General features: G+C 35.0%; 1 protein-coding gene across 2 annotated transcripts; it reads left to right on the top strand.

Annotated features, from left to right (window-relative positions):
- The first annotated feature begins 4351 nt into the window (after positions 1-4351).
- LOC138130927 (uncharacterized) lies at positions 4352-16483 on the top strand. Of its 2 annotated transcripts, XM_069047635.1 has the most exons (6): positions 4352-7893; positions 8002-8203; positions 8255-8720; positions 9219-15186; positions 15237-15773; positions 15831-16483. In XM_069047635.1, exons 3-6 carry the CDS (start codon positions 8712-8714, stop codon positions 16421-16423), a joined length of 7107 nt encoding a protein of 2368 aa, XP_068903736.1. In that variant the 5' UTR covers positions 4352-7893; positions 8002-8203; positions 8255-8711; the 3' UTR covers positions 16424-16483. The 2 variants fall into 2 exon arrangements, with proteins under 2 accessions (XP_068903736.1, XP_068903737.1); XM_069047636.1 differs by lacking the exons at positions 4352-7893; positions 8002-8203; positions 8255-8720 and having other exon boundaries at positions 9376-9515; positions 9601-15186.
- The last annotated feature ends 670 nt before the right edge of the window (positions 16484-17153 follow it).

Raw genomic sequence — 17153 nt, 5'->3', positions numbered from 1 at the left:
AGGTTTCTTTTTCAGATCGTGGAGTTTTCTTTTTGCAGATTGTATCATTTCGTTAAGTTGTGCTAGATAAGAATTCTACATTTCTAGGTTTCATTTCATTTTATCGTAATCTTGTCTTACAACAACAATTTCACGTGACAGTCTGTAAATAAAAACCTTTCTCCACGAATTTGTTGTGTAGCATTTCCCGTACTCCGGGCAGTTCTCACCATTTTTCAGCCTCAGTCGACGATACTCGTGGTTCGCATTGTAAACCGAGCAAAGCCTACGACCTGTTTGTTATACCCCTGAACATTCCGGATTTGTAAGCGGTAACAGGGTTGCCCAGTTTCGGGAGGGTAATTAATAACGTAACAGTCTCGGTAACAGTATATTAAAATTTCTCCACGAAAGCAATTTAATCCAGGTCAATGGAAAAGACCAAGACAACTCTTTTACCGCCTTACATTATGCTTGCTATGGCGGAAACTACGACGTCGTCCATTATTTGTTAGAAGTTGGAGTTGATGTCAATGGGAAAGCACACAATAATTGGGTACCTCTATATTGTGCTTCAAGCGGTGGCCATCTAGACATTGTCAAATTTTTGATTGATTTTATACTCTACTGCTGCGTCTGGATTTTTAGAAATTGTTCTGTACGAAAGTGGTGCCAAAATTAATGTTGTTGATGAAGATGGTGATACTCCTATGCACGATGCTGCTTTTAACGGGCATTTTTTGGTAGTCAATTATTTAGTTTGGAAAAACGCCGAAATAAATCACAAAAATAAGAATGGTAAAACTCCTTTAGATTTGGCCGTTGATGAAGGAAACGAAGAAATTGCAGAATTTTTAAGAACAAAAGTATAATTATTGTAATCCATTACTATTTTATGAAATATTCGGTATTGGTATTACAATAGTTATTTACATAAATAGTGGGATGAAAGCAATATTACAGGACTCGAGTGTGAAGATTGCAGATGACGAGGGCGTTAGCCCGAGTTCATCTGTAATCACACGAGTTTCCTGTAATATGCTTTAGCCCACTTGTTATGCACAAAATTGTATCTAAGACCGCCCCAAATTAAAAAAAAAAGGTAAATCTTATCTATTGATTATTACCTCACTGCGTTTCATTACCGCACTCAGTGGGATAAATGAGTTTCGTTACCTCACTCAGTGGGATAAGTAAATTCTTATCCCACTGAGTGCGGTAATTAAAATCATTTATTTCACTGAGTGCGGTAACGAAATGAAATGAAATGAATGAAATGAAAAGTAATGAAGTTCTTATCCCACTCAAAATTAGTGGGATAAGTATCATTTATCTATTTCGCTGAAATGAGTATTGTAAAAGTTGGTGTAAATTGGTAGAACAAATTTTGATACTGTCAAGGTACTGTCAAGTAGACAATTAAGTGACAAATACTTAAAATCAAATTTACGTTAGGAAAAATTTTATTTCCCGTTTTTTTTTTTTAAATTTAGCTGTACGCTATTTTTATAACAGAAGGCATCCTAGTGTGAATGTTATTAAGATGTATTGGTCAACAACTGAGAGAAGAAAAAATGTAACCATGACTACTACATAGTGTTTAGTTACCCATTGCGTTGCTGCCATTTTCATTTTCACTTTCTGAGATTTTTTTTAACTGAAAGCTCCATAACAGTTTTTGCTATAAAATCAGGATCTTTGTTATGCTGTGCTACTGAAACACCTGTCCGTCTTTTTTGACACACTCGATATAATTCGAACTCTTCTCTAAAACTACAAATTTTTTTAAGACATTCACGGCAATTTTTTTGCCAATAAATCTCAACCTGGTCGAGCAAACTTTGAACAAACTTCGTAACGAATGCCTGTTTTAATGATTAATAAGCTCATTAAAAAAATTGAATGAAACAACATGTTTAATAACCACTTAGAACATAGACATAAACATAAGGGATCAGTTTATTAATAATGTATTTAAAAAAAAAATCTAAACAACAACTGATTTATTAAAGGCCCATACACAATGGCGTTAACGTTACGTCAATGTTAAAACGTTAATGGTAACGTTAGATCTAGAAATTCAAAATTACATGTATTTCATTGTGGACCGTTCACAATGACGTTACGATGAAAATTAATGTTGCATGATATTGTTAGCGTTAACGTTAGTTCTAGAAATGTTCTGGATTGTTAACGTTACATTCTAACATTAGCCAACGGAAATAATTTATAAAAAGTACTAAAATACATGTAATTAGATCTAACGTTAACATTAACGTTTTAACATCGACGTAACGTTAACGCCATTGTAAAAGGGCTGTAAAGCTTACTTACTTTTTTGACATGAAATCACTAACCAAGCATTTAAAACACTGACTTATTTCCAAATCACATTATAGTTAGAATATTGTCTAAAATATCGATAATAATTTATTGAAATTATTCGTTTGTATTCTTATTTTTAAATGTATTCGCCAAACAAATAATTAATTTTTTCTCGATTATTATTGGTTGATGTAAGAGGCTGAAATTTTAATCAGTTTTACGTTGAGTCAAGAGTCAAGACTAATATGTTGTATAAAAATTAATTTGATATTACCTACTATTATTTCTTGGTGTTCCACTTCTAATGTCACTCAGTATGTTTATCAAACGCCTTCAGGTGATGTTTTAATAGTTGTTAAAAATGTGTATTATTTAATTGATTTTCCAAGTTTTAATGTTAAAAGTGGATATAATGGTCAATCTATTGAAAATTTAGGAATACCAAAAGGAAAAAGAATTTATGCAATATTTAGAACTTATTCTGGAAAAACATACATATATATTTTATAATAAAGTTGTGTAGGTACATTGAGTTTGATGAGTGTTGGTTTAGAATTTAGATCAAAGAAAAATGGCCTTATTTCAGAAATAAGTGAACGAGATGAGCGTGTCGTGCTGTGGTCTGTTCTCGTGGTATCACTGTTATTATTCTTCAGTTTATCTGATTTTTGAAATTGATTTCCACTTTGTACATTGTGAGTGTAACTCAAAGTGAGTATGATGTAACGATCTAGCATCATATCTCTCAATTTACATTATTGCGTCGGTACGTCGGTCGTACCGTAGTGGTTATCTTCCGATAACACTATCTATTCTGTTTTTACAGAATACCTGTGTGTAAATTATGTGAAAGTGAACGGACAAATGTTTCAAATGTCTTTTTTGTTATAATAAATATCATGTTAAATGCTTAAAATATGATGAGGCTGACATAAAAGTTCTAAGTAAATTTAACAATTTCAAATTTGTATGTGACGATTATAATCGAGGGTTCTTCCAAAGTTGATGCTTTACGTGATTCTGTTGACAAATTGAGCAACAAAGTGAAAAAATCAAAATTCAGAAGGCAATTTTAAATAAATTAATTGATAAAGAACTAATAACCTCGGAAAATGAAAAAAAGTCTTCCTTCGCCGAGGTTGCAAAAAGAAAATCCTTGATTATATTATTACCAAAAAACGATAAACAATCGGTGTCTATTACAAAAAAAGATCTTTTAAGTAAAATTGATCCCATTAAATCGAATGTTTGGTTTTGTTTATGACAAAAGAGCTATTCTGGAAAACTTTGATACAATACCATTTGGCTATTAATTAGATAAAAAAAAAATTAAAGTAATGAGTAATTTCTATACTGGATATTAAAATAGTTATGTGTTATAGAAACAGCTGTTTATTTGTGAAAATACATTTATTTAATAAAGTGTTGTTACAAATAACGGGCGATTATAAAGATAAAGTTTGAGATTTGTATAAAAACTGCGAGGCATAGAAAAATAAACTATTAACAAAAATAATTACCTACATTTATATAAAATAACTTTACACTCGTACTATTTCTTCAAATAAACTGTTTAGATCGAGTTGAGAGAGAGAGAGATTCATTCGATCTGAAAATAAAACAATGCATATATTCAGAACAATGTAAAATCAATGCTTACCCTTTTCCATTTGGGCACATTTTTGGTTTTAATGTGGCCTTCTCAAAATCCAAACCGTTTACACATGGGCAAGGATCTCTTGAGTACACAATTGCAATGGAAAATGCACTTACTAAATGTCTACTAATGAATTTGGAGTTTACCGGTTTATACCGTGTTAGTTTTTTTGATACGGCTTTCAGCTCTTCCCCTGGTGCTGGTAAACCTAAATGGTTAGTTGTTCGAAATTCGGCATACCACCGATAAAATGGTTTGCTAGTTGAAGGTAACGCCGTAACGTTTTCAACGACAAACCCTTCCGGGCAAAATCGTTGTAATGCTGTTCAGGCATAAGCAGCAACTGCAGGTTGCAAGCTAGCGCAGGGTAAACTCGCTGGAAGTCTCTCTAGATAATTTTCGTATCCCACCTCCACCCGGCGGCACGGCAATTTTGCCGGAGTACATACACTATTACGGATAATACTATCAAGTAATAGTGCAATGCTTATCAACATAATTACCGGCGTCTCGCCTCCACATTTTGACTTTTTTGTGTTTTATGTTCTGTGTCAATGTTAAGGAATTTCCTCACGATGTGACATGAGTATAATAATATACCTTTTTGAATTTCAACCACCAATGTGTTCTCTAAGTCCAAAATTTTTAAATTTTTAAAAAGAGATTGCGGTACTATTCCTGTTGCTGAAATTATAAATGGTAAAATCGAAATTTTTTCTAGACAATAAGAATAAGCAATTATTATTATTATTGTTATTGAATAAGTCAACTAACAGACTACTGTCCAAATAAAAGTTGACTAAAACAGAAAAATATGAACAGAGTTCAGCAACAGTAAGCTACAATTATTACTGCTGTCCCATGTCGGGAGATAACACTGAATAAAAACCATGTCAAGTAAGCCGTTGCAATCGATCCAAATTACACGATATAACAACTAGTATACTCGGAAGTGGCATAGCATGAAGATCACAAATATCATTGAAACAGTTAAACATGGAACACATTCTGAACGAAGGAGAATGATTAAGAACATTTGTATTAGCTCTAGGAACATGGAAATATCTATGCGATCATGATAAAATCTGAGGAACGCTGATGCACGGACCACTCAAAAGACTGGAGCAGTCCACTTTATTGTGGAATAATTTAAAGAAGAAAGTCACCGTATCAAGTACCCGTCTAACTTTTAAGGGGGTAAAATTAAACTTGGAACACAAAAAATCATAATCAACACCAATCGGCGGATAAATTCCGTCTTCCTTAAAAGAAAGATACTTTAGAAATTTGCGTTGCACAGATTCAATAGAGTTAATATATGTCGCATAATACGGAGACCATATTATAGAACCATATTCCAAACGAGATCTTACAAGCGAGAAATTGAACGTAGTTAAGCATTTGACGGAACGAAACTCATTGCAAGATCTAAATAGAAATCCGAGAAGTTTCAACGATGCAGCAACAACAGAACTAATATGCACATGAAAAACCAGCCTGGAATCAAACCAACTACCGAGGTCCTTGGTGGAAGAACGACTAGAAAAAGTATGGTTGTCTATCTTGTAATCAAATCGACAAATGTCATGCTTACGCGAATATGAAACAGAAATGCACTTGTCCTTATTCAGAACCAATTTGTTTCTTGAGCACCAATCGGACACCAAGTCAACATGCGATTGTAGTTCTATACAATCATGCATGTTATGTATTCTCGAAAATAACTTTAAGTCATCGGCATATAAAAGGTAATCAACGGTGAAAATCTCATTAATGCCATTTATAAACAACAAGAAAAGCAAAGGACCAAGATTCGATCCTTGTGGAATGCCAGAATTAACTGTAAAGCGAAACGAACTGAATCCCATATACTCAACGTATAGAACCCTATCAGATATACATCTATGTTTTAATTAGATATAAAAGAGAAGGACTGAAACCGAAGGCACTCAATTTACTACGAAGCATGTGGTTGAGCTTGTCAAAAGCCTTCGAAACGTCTGTGTATATCACGTCAACCTGAGTATTGTTATCGTAATGCATACTAGATTCGTAATGGTAGAACGCGAAGAGACAAAACCATGCTGACTTTCCGAAATATGACACTTAACATCTGAATAGATAAATCTTTACAAGACAGATTCAAACAACTTAGAGACATTAGACAGAATTGTGACGGGGCGGTAATTATTATTGATGAGATTTCTATCTCCAGACTTAAATATTAGACAAACTCGTCCAACCTTCCACATGATTGGATATTCACCCGACCTTAGAATAAAATTGAACAAAACACTAAGGGGAGGGAGAAATAAGTACTTACAGTTTTTAATCAAAAAAGCAGGAATTCCATCATTACCCGAACATAGGCCCGACTTAAGCAATCCAATGGATTCCAAAATATCAGCATCCGAAACATTATACAAATGGAATGTAGCATTTCCAGGAACATCTATCAAGTTCGCAGGAGGATCCACAGTATCATAGGAATTCTTAAAATGAGTGGCAAAACTATTCACAATTTAAGAAAATGAGCTTAAAGAATGACCACCATTGCTCATACGGGAAGGAATCCTATTCCGACCCTTCCTGTTGTTAACAAATGCCCAGAAATTCTTAGGATCACGGACTAAGTTTTCTTGGATCTTAGAAATATAATCACGGAAACGTTCACACATAACATTAACATCATCACAAACTGATACGAACCCCCAATCAACACCCATAAGTTCTCTATATAAACCTACAAAGTCAGCCTTCCTAAAATTGTAAGCGGCAACATCCGGAATCTAACCTGCAGCAAACGACTTCGAAACCTCAATAGTACAGGAACAGAACAGTGCAGGATAATGTCTGCTCTCAATCAACATAGGCATGAAATCATGATGTACTTCACAGTTGTAATCAGCAACCAAGAGATCAAGTAGTCTACCTAAATCATTATAAACGACATTCTGTTGAGAAAGATTCAATATACTGTGACGGTCCGAATAGGTTCGATAAATTAAGAATTTTAATTTTTAAAATAATTTCAACGAAATGTTTTAAATACCGTTCATTTGCAACGGAAATGCCGGTCAGCTGTAAATTTTAGTGATGTCTTTGTCGGCAAGAATGGTACCACATTCCTTAAGTGAAATCTGCCAACCAGGTACGCGCCCGGTCCGAACACAACAAAAAGATAACAGTTTTCATGGGAAAAGAAACATTGCAAAATTTACTCGTTCGACAATTTGGGGAGTCCAGTTAAAATCAGAAGAAAATTAATGAATTTGGTGTTAGCAGGTTTCAAATTGAGAGAACCATCAAATCAATGTTCATTAGGTTAATTTACCTTTTTCTTCTCAAATTTGTGGCATATTTGTAATTAAAGGGCGAGAATTGTAAATTAGAAACAGAGCGCTTTATCGTAGAAAATCACTAGAATCGTTTGCACTTTTAGTTAGAAAAGTAACAAAGAAAAGTAGAAAGGGAGTCGGTAGAAAACAGAGACAACAGAGTAACGGTAAAGCCAGGTAGTCGTAGAAATCAGAGGTGTGAGTGAGAGAGAGAGACAGAGAGGAGCAAATTCCAATCAAAATGATAATAATTCCGTGACGCCGCTTCACCTCGATTCATCTCAGAAATTTTCAGAACTGATTAAATTGCTCGTCAATCACGATGCAGATATTAACGCTTTGAACGGCAACAACCAAACAGTTCGAGCAATGGACGATGCCGAGTTTTTCATTAAAAGTGGTGCTCGACTAAACCTTGTCGACGAATTTGGAAAAACCCCAATGGAATATGCTGTGGGAAAGGTGCACAAAGGTGGTTTTGAAAACAGAGGAATGCTCAAAAAATTACAGAAACTGGGAGCTGATCTTGATTTACCAGATGACGATGGATTCAGACTTTTACAAAAAGCGGCGAAAGCTGGTGATAGTGATGTTGTAAGTTATCTCCTAAACAGTGAAATGAATGTTGACAGTAAAACTCGCGAAGGATTTCCTCCAATTTTCTACGCCGTCAAGGGTAATCACAAAGAGATTGTGCTTCAGCTATTGGAGCATTCGTGCAAAGTGGACGTTCAAGATTCAAGTGAAAATACTTCTTTACATGTTGGTGTCGTAAATGGTTGTGAAGAAGTTGTCAAATATTTGATGAAGGGAGCCTTGCATTTAGTTGCAAAATCTGGTTCATACTGTTGTTGTAAAATTCTTCTGGAGGCCGGAGCTGATCAAAACATTTTAAATTGAGAAGGTACAACGAAAACAAGGTTATTTTTAAGATTGACCATTAAATTTGTTTTAGATGCTTCTTCTTGGAATTGGTCAATCCAGAAGAAAATAAAGACCTAATTCACTTATTTCTTTAGATAAAATCTACTGATTCAAATGATGGCCTATCAAAAAATTAATTTAAATCAAAATTTGGGTTCAAAATGGAAAAGTAGGAATATTTTTTTCATATGAAGTTTGCATCTACCAATTTATTGCATACAAGAAAATTTAAAATATTTTTACTTTCTTCATATCTATCTCCTTTCCGATAAATAGTGACTCTGAATGTACAGATAACTCATCGCCACCAAACAAATAAAATTACCTTATCAAATTATGTACCTTATCTATTATTAAAAAAAATTGTGTTCGAAAGCGGAGGTTAACATCTGTTTTAATAATTACTGCAATCCTGCCGTGTACAGAATGAACTAGCATAAGAAGAGAAGATTGAGCGTTCACTGCAGTGCATTTTGCATCAGGCAACAATGAACGAAGTGAGTACCTACCTACCAATTAATGCTACTTATCCAAGTTAATATAATATACATAATACTATTCTATTTGATGTTCTCGAAATGTCCGAAAGTGGGAAATATTTATTTGTCATACTAGCTTATCAAAAGTGGTATTAACACAGTTTACAGATTTTGATTTGTGTTTATTGAACATGTCGGAATCTTTTTTAATTGAACTAGAAATACCTAAATAAAATTATCAAAGTTGTCAAATGATGTTAGCTCGTGACCTTCATATTTTTATCTATAATGTAACAACTCCCTAAGAAGAATTGAATGTGCTGCTTCAATTTTACGAGTCATGTAATCGATCATTAATAATATCTCTACAATAAAACATTAATACTTTAATAAAATTTGATATTCCTAAATCAAACTAGAAACAATATTGCAAAACACTTCATAAATCTTCAAAAACTTAATTTCAATTAATTTGTGGAAATATAACATTATAATTATATAATTATTCATTCTTAGGAATTTACGCCTCGCTATGAAGCCACCGATTTCGGAAAAGACTACGAATACCTGATTCCAGCCTATTACTCCCTCGTTTTCAGCCTAAATGACGAAATAGTGGACTTTAAAATGTCTACCAACAACAAAGACATGGGAGATTTTGACGACGTGGTCATGGAAATTGAACTAAAAAATGGCGAACAACATGTCTTCGCGTTGCAACTGAAACATATTGTGAGACCAATCGCACAGATCCACTTAGTTACCAACAACAAGAAGTTCAGTCTGAAGAAGTATAGTAAAGAATTTAAAGAGGTGAAGACTAATTACAACAAATCTAGCTCCTACAATGCCCCTTTCCAAAATTTCCATTTCATTTTATTCAGCAATTCGGTTTTAGAGAAACATGAAGAAATCGGGGAAAACTGGATGAGACTGGAACCAATTGCTGATGGCAATAAAGTCAATTCTGATCTACTGATAAGACAGTTTGACGATTACTTCGAAAAGAAATTTTTAAATCTTGGAGAAACTGACAACGGCATTAATTTCAAACTAAAATGTGTTCAAAATGACTCTCCAGATAAAGAATTTTTCCAACAGTTTTCGTTTTACACTAGACAGAAACACGCCAAAGAGCTTGAGGCTCTGATTGCCGACACGATTCTGAAGACATTTAAATATTGCAGTACAAGTGTAGTTATCAATTACCTGAAATATTTTGATCAGTGGTGCAGAAGAGAGTACGGTTGTCTAAAACTCAATAAAACGGATGTAAGAATGAAGCTTGCGGAACTACTCTTGACTCCCCACATTCAATTTCCGAATTTGGAAGAATTGACAACTGTCCCAGAAGAACAGAGTTCATTGGTGCTCGAATTATTTGGCATTTTTGACATGATTCCATTCGAAAAACCGCCTGACATAGTGCTAAATAAAATCTGGACCATTATACTAGAACATTGTAGAACTATATATCTTTGCTATAAATCTACAATATTTTTCGATCTCAATCGTGATCTGTTAAAGAAAAATGTCGAACTTCCTCTTTCTGCTTTTAGTGAAAAGTTCGATCAAATTGCCTTGAAAAGATTTTATGTAATGTTATGGCACATTGGTCTTGTTCCACTAATTGTGAAAATTGTCAAGGACACTCCTGAACATGAACATATTTTGCAAGCAGTAAAATTATGTAAAAATAAATTAAACACCAAAAAGTTTATTTTAATAGATAACTACAACTTTGAAGGTATTAATGACTGGAAGATTTTCAGAAATTTGACGGATTTAACAAGTTTTACTAATATTTACGATTTTATAATTGAGCAATTGTCAATTTCGCTTCAAGGAAGAGAAAGCATTTTTTTGAATCAATTTGTAAAAATAGACAAACGGTTGTCGGAAAGCATCACAATGGAAGAAATTATTCTCATGTTGGATGGCAATTTTGTGGTAGGATCCGATGGTAAGAAGAATTTTCCGAAATACTACACTACTAGGCAAGTACCGAAAGTTTTATTGAGCACGAAAATATTTGAGGAAGTTGACGATCTCTTTGTAGTCAGTTATTCTGAAACTACCGAAAATGTAGACACACAATTCAACATCAACGTTATTGACGTCAACAAATATCTTTTCTTGAAACAAAACGAAAATGTTTCCAACTATAACCCGAAACAATTTAAAATGTCTTATTTGCAAAAAATTCAACAGAACAATGAAGACATTAACGATAAGTTTTTAATTTTGGCTCGAGGTGGTTGCACTGAAGAACAATTCGAGAAGATATCCTCCAGAAACCCTTTGAAGAATTGTCACTACGTCCGCTTTCTAGACAAGGAGAAAGTTGAATGGATAGAAAGTAGAGGCGGGATCCAGAAAATACAAAAGTATCGACTGGACAGTGAAGAATTCAAATCAGACGATTTTGTTAAAGATGTAGATGTGTTAACTCATTTCAGTAATAAAATCAATCTTATTTGTTCCGAACCAGGAATGGGCAAATCTGTGATGATGCAATTCTTGAAGATGCAATATTCTTCTGAATTTTGGGTCCTCAGTATCAATCTTGGAGAACACAGTGAATTCTTTAAACAGAAACACAACGTTAAAGAAATTTTAGAACATTTTTTGCAAATCGAAAGTGTCAACTCTTTCGTAAGAAAAACTGCCGAAATTTATTTTTCAAAGAAACAAATCATATTCTTGTGGGATGGATTCGACGAACTACCCGGAGTTTGTGCCGATTCAGTCATAGATTCTGTTAAAAATTTAGCATCTGAAGGATATTCACAATGGTTATCAGCTAGATCTGATTTAAGAGGAAATCTTGAATCTGCCTTCACCACATTGAATTTATCTTTAACACAGTTCAGTCAGCAAGACCAGCGGTACTATATCTTGAAACATCTAGAAGAGAAATACGACCCCATTAAATCAATACATATTGCTACAAAAATGAGTGAAAATATTTCTGCGTATTTAAATTGTGGATACTTCGACTACACAGGCATTCCCCTGCTGATACACATGTTTGTCGAAATTTATCTGCGCACACCTGAAGATCAAATGAACGATGTCCTCATCATTACTTTAACCGACATGTACGACGCGTTTATTCGTACTAGATTTAACATCTTGTTCGAAAGAGCAGAAACCGATCCCGAAAATTATTACATGCGACAAATCCAGGAACAATATTTAGATTCTCAGTTGCCCTTGTACGAAATCGCCGCCGTGAAGGCTTCCTTTGAGGAAGAACTGTTTCAAAGTCTCAACCTGAACTGCGACGAACTAATGAACGAAGTGGAAGAAACCGAAGACAGTTTAGGTTTAATCGTCAGGATCAACGATTACGGAATACCAGTTTTTACTCACAAAACTTATGAAGAATTTTTAACGGCGTCCTGGATATCAAAAAATTACAAAGACCATCTGAACTTACTCGTTGTCTTGTTTCAAGAAAACCATCGCAACATCCGATTTATGTTTGACATGATCCTTGCAAAGGACAGTTCCGTTCATCTTGCAATTTTGTATAGAAACTTGGAAACATTGAAACTACATGAGGATCAGATTAAAAACTGTCGAGACAATGCAGGCCGCAGTGCTTTACATCTGGCTTGCAGCTGGGGGTCTACATATCCTCCAGTCAGTGTCATCGAAAACAATGTCCAAGAAGTCAGCAAGATTTCGGAAAAGGTAATAGTGTGCATAAATTCTCCTATTACAATTTACGGCCAAGAAACATCTTGTTTTCAAATTATCAATTTTTTGTTAGATCATAACTGTGAAGTTATGGAACAGGATTTGTTATTAGGATGGAATGCTTTTCACTACGCTGATCGAGCCCTTTTTGTTGGTGCAATCAATTTATTATTGAAAAAAGTTCTAATCGATAGAGAGTTTTTACTGAACTATAATCACATTCCCACACTGTTACACTATGCCACATTTTTGTGCTACGATGAACTCTTTCAACTCGTAGACGAAATACCTTACATGGAATACGAATTAGAATGTAAAAAAATCAATTTGTTGCAAATCGCTGCACAATCAAATAATTTACATGCTGTGTGCAGAATTCTTAAATGCACGGTTTACAAGAATGGACTCAAGACAGAGTGTGAAGTTGCCTCCAGCACTCTCAATTCCGCTATTTGTCACGGAAATAAGGAAATTCTTAGCGTTCTGCTAGAAAATGGTGCTGAAGTCAACGGTCACGAGAACCCGCCATTAGTGGAGGCTGTTATTGAAGACCAAATGGAGTGTTTTAAAAAATTACTTAACGTAGGAGCAAACGTTGACGAATTTTCAGATAAAGGATTTTCAGCCCTGATTGCCTCAGCAAGATACAACAGAAAAGAATTTATGAAATTGTTGCTCAAAAAAGGCGCCAATATTAATCTTACAAAGATGGAACTTACAGTTGTAGGTTTTGCTGTTAAGCACTGTCCAGAAATGATTCCGTTTCTTTTGGAGCACAATCCTGATCTAAACTTCCAAAGTGAAACTCTCGGATATACATCTTTACATGTGGCAAGCGAACTAGGCAGTCCTGATATAATAAAGTATTTGCTAAAGCATGGTGCTGACACAAGAATCAAATCAAAGCAGTTACAGACACCTCTCCATATAGCTTTAGCAAAGGGAAACAGAGAAAACGCTCTGGTACTTATGGAAGCAGATCCAAGTGTTGTTGACGAGTGTTGTAAACTCCACCAAGGCTATCTATGCAGTCCAATGTCGTTAGCAGCGAAATCAAATTTTCCCGAGATAATTCAGATTTTATGCAAACTTGGTGCCGATGTGAACAGCGCTCAATGCCAGTTAGCTCCTTTACATTGTGCTTCTTATTACGGTGTTGACGCTTGTGTACTTGCACTGATTGAAGCCGGAGCTTCAGTTAACAGACTTGACGCAAATGGATCGTCATCACTACATTGGTCCGTGAAGAAACCAGCAACGCTCAGACTTCTTCTCCGTAACTCTGCCGATGTTAATGCTAAAAGCAAAACTGGCGTAACAACTCTACACCTCGCAGCGAATAATGGAAATATTGAATCCGCTCAAGAACTAGTCAAAAACGGTGCGAACCTCAATGCAAAAGATAATAAAAATCGTGCACCTCTATATTATTGTATTCAAAACGGTCATTACAAGGTGGCAAAGTTTTTGTTGGACAATGGTTCTACTATTGAGGACGGTGCAGAATTGTTGTGTCGGGCAGCAAGTTCAGATTTTCCAGATGGTATATCTCTTCTTCTTGAAAGAGGTGTAAACGTTAATGCTAAAGAGGCTAAAGACGGAAAAACATCTTTACATTGTGCTTCGATTGAAGGAAGCAATAAATGTGTAAAAGTTTTGTTGGATGCAGGAGCTGATCCCAGCTGTGTCGACAACTTTAAGTGCTCTCCTCTGATGTACTCAATATTGTGTAGCAAATACAATGTTGCAGAATGCCTTATTAACGCCGGATCTGATTTGAACCTTAAATGCGAAGGCACAACTCCACTACACGTCGCTGCGAGTCATGGTGACATATTTAGTACGATTCTTTTAGTTAGGCATGGAGCTGATGTTAATGCAACAGATGGAAATGGATTCACACCACTTCATTGTGTGTCTGGAACTAAGGAAACCGTTGTGAAATTGCAAGAAATTCTCAGAGAAAATTCAGAAATTCAGGACAAAATTTACATTAGCTATAATGGCGAGGACTGTGCTAAGGAATTACTTCAAAATGGTGCTAACGTGAATCAGAAAGAAATAATGGGTTGTACACCATTACACGCGGCTTGTAAGATGAAACACAGTAATCTGATAAAAATATTTTTGGAGAATGGAGCTGATATCAATGCTTTGAACAATATGAAGCAGTCACCTTTGCATAGTTGTCTTGCAGTTGGCAACATTGAAGATGCAGAACTTCTTTTAGAGAGTGGTGCTGACTTGAACATTACCGATGTATTCGGAAAAACTCCATTGATGTGTGCTATGGACTGGATACATTCAGAAGGAATTATAAACTTGGCTATTTTGGAGCAACTGGTTAAATTGGGAGCGAATCTTGATTCCCCAGACCAGAAAACTTGGACGCTATTGCATAGAGCTAGCAACGAGGGTAATACTGAAGTGGTGAAATTCTTGTTGAAGAATGGAGCTGACACAGAAAGTAAAAATTTTCGAGGTTTCACTCTACTCTTTTTAGCTTGTGCCGGTAATCACAAAGAAATTGTTGCTTTGCTTTTGGAAAAAAAATGTCAAACAAATGTGTGTAATGCGGAAGGAGTTTCACCACTTCTCTTAGCCATTTTGAAGAGTGACGAAGACATCATCAAGTTACTACTCGCCGCCGGTAGTGAAATAACCACTCAAGATGATGATGGATTGACCCTTCTGCATAAAACCTGTGCTTTGGGAATGTACAATAAAAGCAAGATTTTTCTCGAAGCTGGAGTTAAAATCGATCAAGTGGATAATCAAGGTAAAAAAAATACTGTACGTTTGTAGTTGGGTATAGTTTTTTTATTTCAGGTCGTACTGCACTGCATTATGCCGTCTATTCACAAAATTTAGATTTAGTTCAACTATTGGTCAATTCTGGAGCCAACGTTAATGACAAAGATGATCAAGGAGTAACTGCTCTCTTCTATGCCAGCTCCAATGGTAGCAATTTAACAGTGGCACATCAGCACATCTCCGTCATGACATATTTGATCGACAACGATGCAGATGTCAACCACAAGAGTGGAGATAATCGTACTGCTCTTTTTAATAGTTGCCATTACGGTAATTACGATACTGCCCGCTACCTTATCGAAAAGGGTGCCGAAATCAATACTACTGAAGAATCTGAACGCTTAACACCGTTGCATATTGCTGCACTAATGGGTCATGTGGAAATTGTTAAACTTCTCTTAGTGTTTAATGCTGATATAACTATAAAAAATATTGCTGGTGATACTGCAATAGTTAGTGTTGTGGCGAATAACAATTTAGAAATCGCCAAGTTGTTTGCTGAAGAATTTACCGACAATACGACAGGAAATAACAACGGAATCACTGTCGAAAGTAAGTTTATTTTAACAAAATGTGTGTATAATAAAATAATTATCTCTTCCTTTTAAGACGAACTGGACAGTGAATGGCAGAAAGCTTTCTTTTATGCAGCTCAACGCGGTTTCCTGGATATATTAAAATTTCTGCACGAAAGCAATTTAGCCCAAATCAATGGTAAAAACCCAAACAAATCTTCTACCGCCTTACATTATGCTTGCTATGGCGGAAACTACGACGTCGTCCATTATTTGATAGAAGTTGGAGCCGATGTCAATGCACAAACAGATGACAATTCGGTACCTCTATATTGTGCTTCACGCTGTGGTCATCTAGACATTGTCAAATTTTTGGTCGAGTCTAAGGCCGAATTAGACCTTGCCAATTCTCATGGAACTACAGGATTGTACTCTGCTGCTGCGTCTGGATTTTTAGAAATTGTTCAAGTTCTGTACGAAAATGGTGCCAAAATTCACGTTGTTGATGGAGATGGTGATACTCCTTTACACGATGCTGCTTCTAACGGGCATTTTTTGGTTGTCCAGTACTTAGTTTCGAAAGATGCCGATGTAAATCACAAAAATAAGAATGGTAAAACTCCTTTAGATTTGGCCGTTGATGAAGGACACGAAGAAATAGCAGAATTTTTAAGAACAAAAGTATAATTAGCTTTATGAAATATTCTAGGTATTGACAATACAAATATATTTTCTCTTCAAAATTAATTTCGATTTTAATGAAATTATTATAAAACTGTAATTTTTATTTTTTTTCCGTTGACCGCTTGTTAATTTCAATATTAATGAATTCTTTTGTCTAAATGATAGTGTATTAATGGACTTCATTAATACACTATTAATCAACGATTTTTGCGATTTTGACGTTTTGATTAAATTTTGATGTATAAACCTCGAACATGCATTGTTTGCACTTACCAACACTGCAGCAGGTAGTGCAGCAGGGTTTTCTATATTTTATAGGTCCATAACTGCACAATTACAAATTCACTTTTTCAAAAACCGACATTTTTGGTTATAATTCGCATGTCATATTTTTCAAAGGTAACTAGGTTTCCGTAGCAATCGTGATTTTTACGTGAAATTGAATGTGAATGGAGTTGACGTCTTCTGACACTCTTTGTGGAAAAGTGAATAGAAAGTGTTGAAAAATTTAAAAATGGTCTACCCTGAGGACAAAAAAAGAATGAAGGTATTTACAAGGTCTCATCTTTATGGAAAAAGATGAAATTGGTTTTGATTTGACTTTAATTTCAAAATTTGTCACCAAAAAAAAAGTTTGCTGTCAACGAAAAAATGTTGTAATCAACTCTTTTGTTAATGGGCGATTAATAATCTCAACTATTAAAGCCACTCACTCGCTACACTCGTTCGTGCT

This window comes from Tenebrio molitor, chromosome 5, assembly GCF_963966145.1.
Source record: "Tenebrio molitor chromosome 5, icTenMoli1.1, whole genome shotgun sequence".
NCBI classification, from domain to species: Eukaryota; Metazoa; Arthropoda; class Insecta; order Coleoptera; family Tenebrionidae; genus Tenebrio; species Tenebrio molitor.
Note: the sequence above shows the minus strand (reverse complement) of the source record. Positions and strands in the feature narration are given on the sequence as shown.

Bases quoted from the DNA above. Each gene is read 5' to 3' on its own strand.
- LOC138130927 (XM_069047635.1), top strand. The intron at 15,187-15,236 runs GTAAAAAAAATA...TTTTTATTTCAG, and splicing joins CGATCAAGTGGATAATCAAG to GTCGTACTGCACTGCATTAT. The intron at 15,774-15,830 runs GTAAGTTTATTT...CTTCCTTTTAAG, and splicing joins CAACGGAATCACTGTCGAAA to ACGAACTGGACAGTGAATGG.